General features: G+C 28.8%; 1 protein-coding gene across 1 annotated transcript; it reads left to right on the forward strand.

Annotated features, from left to right (window-relative positions):
* The first annotated feature begins 808 nt into the window (after positions 1-808).
* Positions 809-3,095, forward strand: NDHN (NADH dehydrogenase-like complex N). The gene is made up of 4 exons (XM_068639326.2): positions 809-1,422; positions 1,545-1,661; positions 2,179-2,264; positions 2,574-3,095. Exons 1-4 carry the CDS (start codon positions 1,006-1,008, stop codon positions 2,635-2,637), a joined length of 684 nt encoding a protein of 227 aa, XP_068495427.1. The 5' UTR covers positions 809-1,005; the 3' UTR covers positions 2,638-3,095.
* The last annotated feature ends 5,728 nt before the right edge of the window (positions 3,096-8,823 follow it).

Consider the following 8,823-nt stretch of genomic DNA (forward strand, 5'->3'; position numbering starts at 1 on the left):
ATGGCAGAAGTCTTGCCAAGTTGGCATGACTTCAGTATGACAAGGCAGAAGTCGTACCAAGTTGGCACGACTTTAGTATGACATGACAGAAGTCGTGCCTAATTGGGATGACTTCTGGATATGAAGTCGTCCTAATTAGGCACGACTTGCCTAAATTTGTAATTTTTTTTAAACAGACCCCATTTAAGTAAAAACCAAAAAAATTAACCCCATCATAGTAAAAAAACCTTATTTGGACAACATAAATGAGTTCCAAATCTCAATCCCCAGCATCATTTACAGCACACCATTCCGGATATGAAAATCCAGAACTCATAACTCACTTTTGGATATGGTCATCCGGAAGCTTAAATGAAATATGAAAATGACGTTCTGGATTTTAAAATCCGAAATGTATAAAAATGATTTCCAGATATTGAAATCCATAAACAAATGTGTGAAAAGGATAGAATGAGATTTTAAATTTTTCGTTGGATGCGAGTCAAAATTGATTGGATACTGGAATCAATTGCCTACATTTCATAGGTGCTATTATTCTTCAACTTCAACTAATTTTAGATAGAGTTTAATATTTTAGATGAATACTCTCTTTTTAAATGCTAAATATCATTAAAATGAGTTGTATTTTGTTAATAAAATCTTTTTTATATGTATATATCTGAAATCAAACACAAGTAACATGTTTAAAAAACTTAACTTCCTGTTATTTTTTTTTTTGAATTTTTGGGAAAATCTTAAATTTTTTTAAATTGTTTTAAGGAAAAAGTGGTGAAGGTATACCACATGGTATAATCTCCAATAAAAGGTTACAAGTGAAGACAAACCTTCTATCAGTGATCACTTTATCTCATTTCTCCACCATACAACACTAATTTTGTCACGAACTTCTACTACCAGCACAAGCTAACATTTTCTTCTACCTTCCAAAAAACACCATGAACCTAAATCTCCAATAACCAACCTCTCAAATTTAGTGACAAAAGGGTACTCACTAAAACAGAAAAAATGTCATGCAGTGGTAGCTTGGGTTATGGAGGGGCAACCTGCTTGAGCAATGTTCAGCGCACAAAGAAGCAGCAGCAACCACTGAGAAACAGTTTCATGGGCACCAAAAGTGTTGCAGTGATGAAGGGTTGGAGAGGAAAAGATGGTTACAGCAACACATCCAAAAGGGTAGGGGTTGTGCAGTGTAGAGGGCTAGGAGACTTCGTTGGAGGGGACTTGGTATGGCTTGATATTGATCGTTGGCTTTCAGATGTTGAAGAGCACAAAGCACTTGCAATATACCCTCCTCACGAGGGAGGCTATGAGGGGCGTTACTTGTCACGTCTCATACGTCAAGGCTACTATTTCCTTGACCTCTCAGCTCGTGGCCTTGGTGACCCTGAAACCACCCTCACCAAGATTCACCCTGTTTACCCTGTGAGTTTTTTCACAAGATTCTTGTTTCTAGTTGCTTAACCATTTTTGGTTGCTTGTTCTTCATGGATGATTCTATGTTAATGTTAGTCTCTAATTGCCAATGATTTTGTGATGAATCTCAGCCTCATGTTGGAAAGCAGCCAATAGCAAGGTGGTATTATCCTCCAGAAGTTGATTACAGATTAGAAGCATTGCCACCAAATGCCAAAGGATTGGTGGTGTGGATACTTGAAGCCAAGGTGTGAGGATTATATCACTTCTTTACTTGTATTTGAATACATATGTTTTAGACTAATAGCCAAATTACACTTTCAAAAAATTATTTTGTATTTTCTTAATTTCTAAGGCCAAAATGACTGTATATAGGACCATTGTTTTCAACTCCTACCTACTGCTCGGTCAATTCCTAATCTTAGCATTGTTTTCTATCTGGTTTTCAGTCTCATTTGGTATAAGTCTTGAGGATGGGTAAGTGCAATTACTCCTCAAGTCAGTGTAATCTTAGTATTTAAAGTGAACAGTTATAAGAAATTATTCAAACGTAGTACAATTTCAATAATTAATATCAAAATGTAATTCGTTTTGAAGTCACAATTTGCTCAGTAAAAGTTCATATCTACAGTGAATACTGAATTCTAATAGATTGACACTAAACTTCTTACTATTGATAAAGTATCGAAATTAAAGTCTTCCATTAAAGTACCCCATTACGGAATGCTATCATTGTTATGTGTAAATATGTGTTATCTTCCACAGGTACTCTCTAAGGCAGAACTGCAGTTCCTAGCTTTGCTTCCAACACTTAGGCCTAACGTGAGGGTCATTGCTGAATGTGGAAACTGGTAAAGCTAACCTTCTGAACCTTTTGTTATTGTAGTTTTTTCTTTTGTTGTTGTTGTTGCTTGTGTCTAGAAATTATCAGTGCTTTCTGCTGTAAAACTTGTGCTTGATAAGCTTGTTAGAACGGCATGAAAAGTAGCATATAACATTTATTTTGTTTTCACTAAAAAGGTGTGGAACTAAGGAGAACAGAACAGAACATAACATTGTTACATCCATTCTACAACAACACAAACATCCCAAATGCTTCTTAATTTTCACCTTTATATTGCTTTGCTTCCTATTTGATATTGGTCTCATGTGATGATCAGGAGAAAGTTTATGTGGAAGCCACTGAAAGAAATTGCAGGACTAACTACCAGTGAGGAAGCTTAATGGTGCTTCACTGCTACTTATCATTCCTTATATCCAACCATCAACAATCAAGTACAAATATTCATTTTACCTTCTCCAATTTAAGGCTTTACATAGCTGCAGATAAGTGATATAAGAAAGGAAGAGAGAGAGATATAGGAAAAATCAAGTTCCTTGTAAATAATTATATCTGTTTGTCATGAGTGACATTTTAATTCTCAAGATTTAATTTTGGCCAAGCACATAGATCTCCTGAAAATCTGATATCCTGAAATTTCATTGTGATATTGTTCAGAATAAATCATTTGATCTGATACTTAATCCTGTCTCTTCTTCTAGTCTGTTTTAAGTTCTAAAGAGTATAATGGTGGCTTTGTAATGGTGTAGTTTCCTGCAATTTTTATCCCTCAAAAACCTTATGTCATAAACAGTTGAATCAATTTTTATAATCTGTGTTCACATGATTGATTCTGTTATCACAATATGTTTCAATTTTTCCATGAGCTTAATTACTTGTAATCATTCATGAGGTATGTTAATATCAATTTTTAATTCAATTCACATCATAAAATTACCAATGCATCATTATTTCCAAAATCATGACTCATTCAATATTCAAGGTAATTTTATTCGGCCGGTTTACTAAACGAATTTAATTGTTAAATTTTTAATTACTCTTGGCATGAGTTGAGAATGATCAAACTAAGAGTTCCATAGGTTAACAACTATCTTTCTAGCACTCCCATTTCATGAGCTAACTTGTTTTTTTTTCACACATACCCTTCTTCTTTCTTGTTGTGGTGATTATCTCACTTCTTCCTCGTTCAGTCCTTTATCCTTTATATGTGGGAGAGTCTCTCGGTATGGTACGTGATCATTGTACAAGATTTCTGCATGCACTCTCCTCATCTCCTTCAATTCTTTCAGTATAAAGTTAATTTCTGGTTCGATCAATAGTCAAATACTCTTCCTTCGAATTTCAATTGAGTTACGAGTCAAACACTTCTCAAACCAAGATCTTAGTACTCTTTCGTTCAAATTCTGATTGAGTCACAATCCAAATAGATATTTCTAACTAATTTTTTTGAGAAAATTTTCTTTATAAAATACTTATAAATCTTGCTAAGAATAATAATTTGCAAGAAATTGCATTTTAATAAAATTGAGAAGAAATCTACAATTTATTTGTCTGTGATTTTTTTATTCTTTTTGCAGAAAAATAAAATATAGATTATTTTGTTATAAGCATTTTATTAGTCTTTTGTATATTTTTTCTTTATGTATTTAAACATGTAAAGCTTTTTAAAAATATTCTTAATCTTAGACATTTCTATTAAAATTATCATAAACTACAAATATTATTAATAAGTTGATAAAACTATAGTTTCATATAATTTATATGAGATAACTTTACATCCTATTAAAATAAATATAATATACAAAACTTTCAAATGGTTGGAAGGTGTTTGTGGGATTTCAGCACAGTATTCGTTTTCCCAAACGTTTGTTCTCTCTTCTCCTTCAAAAATGTCTAGTTTTGGACCTCCTTTTTCCAAACTAATGAAAATGCTCACACTGCCTTTTCAATTTGTTGTTTTCCTTTTTCTTTTTTATCTAAGTTAAAAATATTAATTAAGAAATAGATTTTAAATTTAACTTAATTTTATAAAATTAATTTATAAAATAAAATAATCGATTTATAAGAGGAGGTTTATATCTACTTATATTATGAAATGTTTTTATCTACTTATATTATGAAATGTTTTTATCTTTATCAATATCTCCAATAAGATAATTCATTATATATATATATATATATATTTATTTTTTTATCTCAATATGCAAAGTCTTTTGCTTTGTATAAAACTATAAAAAAAATTGTTTTTTCCTTTTAAATTCTTTGTTGTGTAAGCTTATTTAAGCGAGAAAATATTTTAATTAGTTCTCTTTCAATTTTATCTTATTTTTTGTATTGTGAAATTTGGATTGATGGGATTTTGCCAAAAATTTAACTATAATGTTGTTTAGTAAAAGTGCATAAAGAACTTTTCAAATAATTTGAGAAATATGTTTGTCTCTTTTAATCTGACTTGATTTTGTAACTTGTAGAAATTTATTGCTTAGAGCATTAAAGTTCTGACCTTGATTTCTCAACTTACAACCACATCCTTTTCTAAGCAAGCTTTTTAAATTAACAAAATTAATTAAATAATGCGTGTTATTTTATTGATCAAGAACTTATCTTTCTCCCTTTCTTTTCAATTAATTAATTAAGGACTTGTTTCAGTTATGAAAAAAATAATGTCTCCTAATAATTGAAGCAAGCTTTTTAAATTAGCAAAATTGATTTAATAATGAGTGTTATTTTGTTGATCAAGATCTTCTCTAGTTTTGGACCTCCTTTTCCCAAACTAATGAAAATCTCACATGATAAGTGTCTAATTTTAGTCATATTTCATATTAAAATATAGATACTTATGAGGATTTATTGCTAATTTACATATAAAATAACTCCTAATTCATGAATTTATACTTTTTTACATTTTTTATGATCTTTATTTGAATAAGAGTATTTTATTCCCAAATTTGATTTTAATTGCAAATTTCTAGGGAGGATTGAAGATTTGGAGTAGAGGAGAATAATTTGAGCTAAAAAGAGAAAGCTGGAAGGTCCCATAATGGAAAAAGATGCAGAGAAAGATTGAGCTTTTTTTATGTTTTATTTCTACTTATAATTATGCGAGGGATCGATAGTTAGAGAACATTCCTAAGGATTTTATATGCGAGAAATCGATATAAATGATTTTTATACGGGCATCAATTTCAATCAAAGAACAATATTGACTTGCTAATCAAAATACATGAGACCAATTGAAATCTAATCCCTATTTTTCCAATTGAAACAACTAATTCTTTGTTTGTGTTCTTATTGATCAGTGCCAAAACAATCACTTCAAAACTCTTTTTTTATTGTTCTGTTGTTATATTTAGCGAATATTGTAATCGATAATTCACTATTCCTTGTGGGTTCAATATTCGTCTTTAGAAACAATTATTGCTTCTGACAAACTGTGCACTTGCCGTAAAAAATCATCAAGTTTTTTACTACTGAAAATGCTCACACTGCCTTCAATTTGTCGTTTTATTTTTTCTGGGAATGATTTTTTTAGTTATCTTTTCCTTTTTATCTAAGTTAGAAATATTAATTAAGAAATAAATTTTAAATTTAACTTAATTTTATAAAATAAGCTAATCAATTTATACGACGATGTTTACATCTCTTATACTATGAAATGTTTTTATCTTTATGAATATTAAAAAAAAATAAAAATCATTGCATATATATATATATATTTACCGGAATATGCAAATACTAGTCTCTTTTGCTTTGTATAAAACTATAAAAATTTGTTTTTTCCTTTCAAAGTCTTTGTTGTGTAGGCTTATTTAAGGAGAAAATATTTTAATTATTTCTCCTTCAATTTCATCTTATTTTTTTTTATAGTTAAAGTTGGATTGATTGAATTTTTGTAACAACGTTAAAAAAATAATAATGCAGAGAACCTTTCATCCCATTAAAGTAGTTTTTCTTTTATTTCTATTCTATCTCTTTCTCTCTCTAATTCTCTTTCTTCTTTCTTAATTTCTTCCAATCTTCATCTATTTTAAAATCTGATCAAAACACGTTGTAGTTGAAGAGTTAAAAGAACATTTCATTCCGATCAGATTTTCAAACCGAGAAAGTTTATTTTGACTTTAAAGATCCTTTGGTTCTCTGTTTTTTTTTTAGGATTTAGTCATCAATCTTGGTATGGTCGGTTGAGAAGAGTAATTCTCTCAACTTATTCTATTATATACTGAATTTTTGTTATGTTTGGATAACTTGCATTAGGCCCTTAAATTTTGAAGCTTATCCAGATTGGGAGGATAAAATTCTATAAGTTGCTTGGAAAGGAAGCAATTAAGGTAAGGGAAGCTAAATTTAATTTTTAATAGCACCCTAGGCTAAAATATCTGGATGTGGAGGGGACGTGGTCTCAATATTCAATTTCTCTTGTAGGGATGTTGTGTCTTTATATATTGTGTCGTTTGTTTATATGTTATTTAAACTTGTAAAAATATTAGATTTTGATGGTTTAGTATTTAAGTGTTGTTTTTTTTGTTGATAAAAAAAAAGTGTTGTTTTTTTATGTTAAATAGACTTTTGAATGTTGTAGATCATGTTTTGAATGATATTGTATGATGAAAATTGTATGAAATTGAATTCATACATTTTGGATAATGTATGGACTGATGTTTGTTGTGTATTAAGTATTGATGTTTATATGGTAACAGAGATCTCCGAGCTTCACGGATGATCTAAGTCACATAGACTAAGATATCAGGTTGTGAGAAGCTGATGGGGGAGTTCATGCACACCGTGACATATGAGATGCATGACTTGGGTTGCATTAAACTTACCCTGGTAGGACTTACTTAATACGGATCTTCCGGAAGGCGTCATATGTTATTTTGTTTGTTGAATATCCTGGATGTGTAGATCCATGTGAGATCTATGTGATTGTTTTACGTTGAGATATGAAGAAGATTGAATAATTGAGAAATTGATCAATGTATTTTAGTTTTCTCCTTTTGATTTAATTGTGCATTTATAAAATTTTATTTTCACTAACTTACCCTTGTTTTTCTTGTTGTGTTGTGAACTGCGATGACAGTATTACGTACACGAGCATATCATACATGTATTGTTGGAGGTTTTGGAGGGCCTTAAAATGATCTTTTGAATCTTAAATTGTAAATATTTGTATTTTTATAAGTACTAATCATGTAATAGAAATCTTTTGAAAAACTTTAAGTTTGGATAAAAATAGGTAAAACTTTTATTGTAATAGTTAAACTATAATTTAATAAAAGTGCATAAAGAACTTTTCAAATAATTTGATAAATATGTTTATCTCTTTCGATCTGACTTCACTTTGAGAAATTTATTGCTTAGAGCATTAAATTCTGACCTTGATTTCTCAACTTACAACCACATCCTTTACGGAGCAAGACTTTTTAAATTAACAAAATTAATTTAATAATGCTTGTTATTTTATTGATCAATATCTTATCTTTCTCCCTTTCTTTTCAATTAATTAATTAAGGACTTGTGTTTCAGTTATGAAAAAAATAATGTCTATCCTAATAATTGAAGCAACTTTTTAAATTAGCAAAATTGATTTAATAATGAGTGTTATTTTGTTGATCTATCTTCTCTATATATCTTTCTCCTTTTCTTTCCAATTAATTAATGATTTGGGTTTGAATTATGAAAAAAAGTAATGTCTATCCTAATTACATTTTTTAATAAAATAAATAAATCTATTCATTGCTAAAACTTTATATGTAAATAAAACAGCTAAATTTCCTTTATTTATAAAATTATAGAGAGAGAGTGTAGAGATAAGTTAGAACAACGGAATGGAAGGAATGATAAATGTGAATTTTTTTATCTTTAAATGGAATTTATAATTTTCTTTGATTTTGATAATTATAATTTTTAAAAATTTTAAATTTTAGATTTCATTTAATAGAATATCGAAATAAAATTTCAAAATTATTAAAAATTCAACATTATTAAAAATTCAAAAAAAATCATACTTTGATTATGCCAAATCTAAAATTAGTCTTTAAAAGTTATTTAAAACTATATAATTAATATAACTTTTTTTTACAATATACTCTATTATTATTGATTAAAATTTAATAAAAAACAAGATAAAGTCATTGAATAAATTGTTATAAACTCATCCATATTCATATTTAATCCGTATGATAATTATAGATTATTGGGTCTGTATAATATCTTAATAGCTTGATTCGATTATTGAATTTTAAGCTAACTTTTTTAGAAATACAAGTTAATTACTTTTCAGTATTAAAGTGTCAATATTAAACGGTAAAAAATCTATCAGTATATTCAATACTATTCTTCAAATATCTATATTTTACTGCCCAAACTAAAAGTAATTCCATACTCTAGAGTAATAGGTGATAACTTTTTAGGGCAAAAGTAATAATTGTCCCCAAAGGACGGATATCGATCCCACAAGGAACATCAGTGAATTATCGAGTACAATAATCGCTAAATATAAAAATAGTACAATTAAAAGAGTTTTGAATTAATTGTGTTGACACTGATCAATAAGAAAACAGAAAAAGAAT

This window comes from Phaseolus vulgaris, chromosome 6 (assembly GCF_051622355.1).
Source record: "Phaseolus vulgaris cultivar YP4 chromosome 6, ASM5162235v1, whole genome shotgun sequence".
In the NCBI taxonomy this organism is placed as follows: Eukaryota; Viridiplantae; Streptophyta; class Magnoliopsida; order Fabales; family Fabaceae; genus Phaseolus; species Phaseolus vulgaris.

Bases quoted from the DNA above. Each gene is read 5' to 3' on its own strand.
- NDHN (XM_068639326.2), top strand. From the start codon at position 1,006: ATGTCATGCAGTGGTAGCTTGGGTTATGGAGGGGCAACCTGCTTGAGC. The intron at 1,423-1,544 runs GTGAGTTTTTTC...GATGAATCTCAG, and splicing joins AGATTCACCCTGTTTACCCT to CCTCATGTTGGAAAGCAGCC. The intron at 1,662-2,178 runs GTGTGAGGATTA...TATCTTCCACAG, and splicing joins TGTGGATACTTGAAGCCAAG to GTACTCTCTAAGGCAGAACT.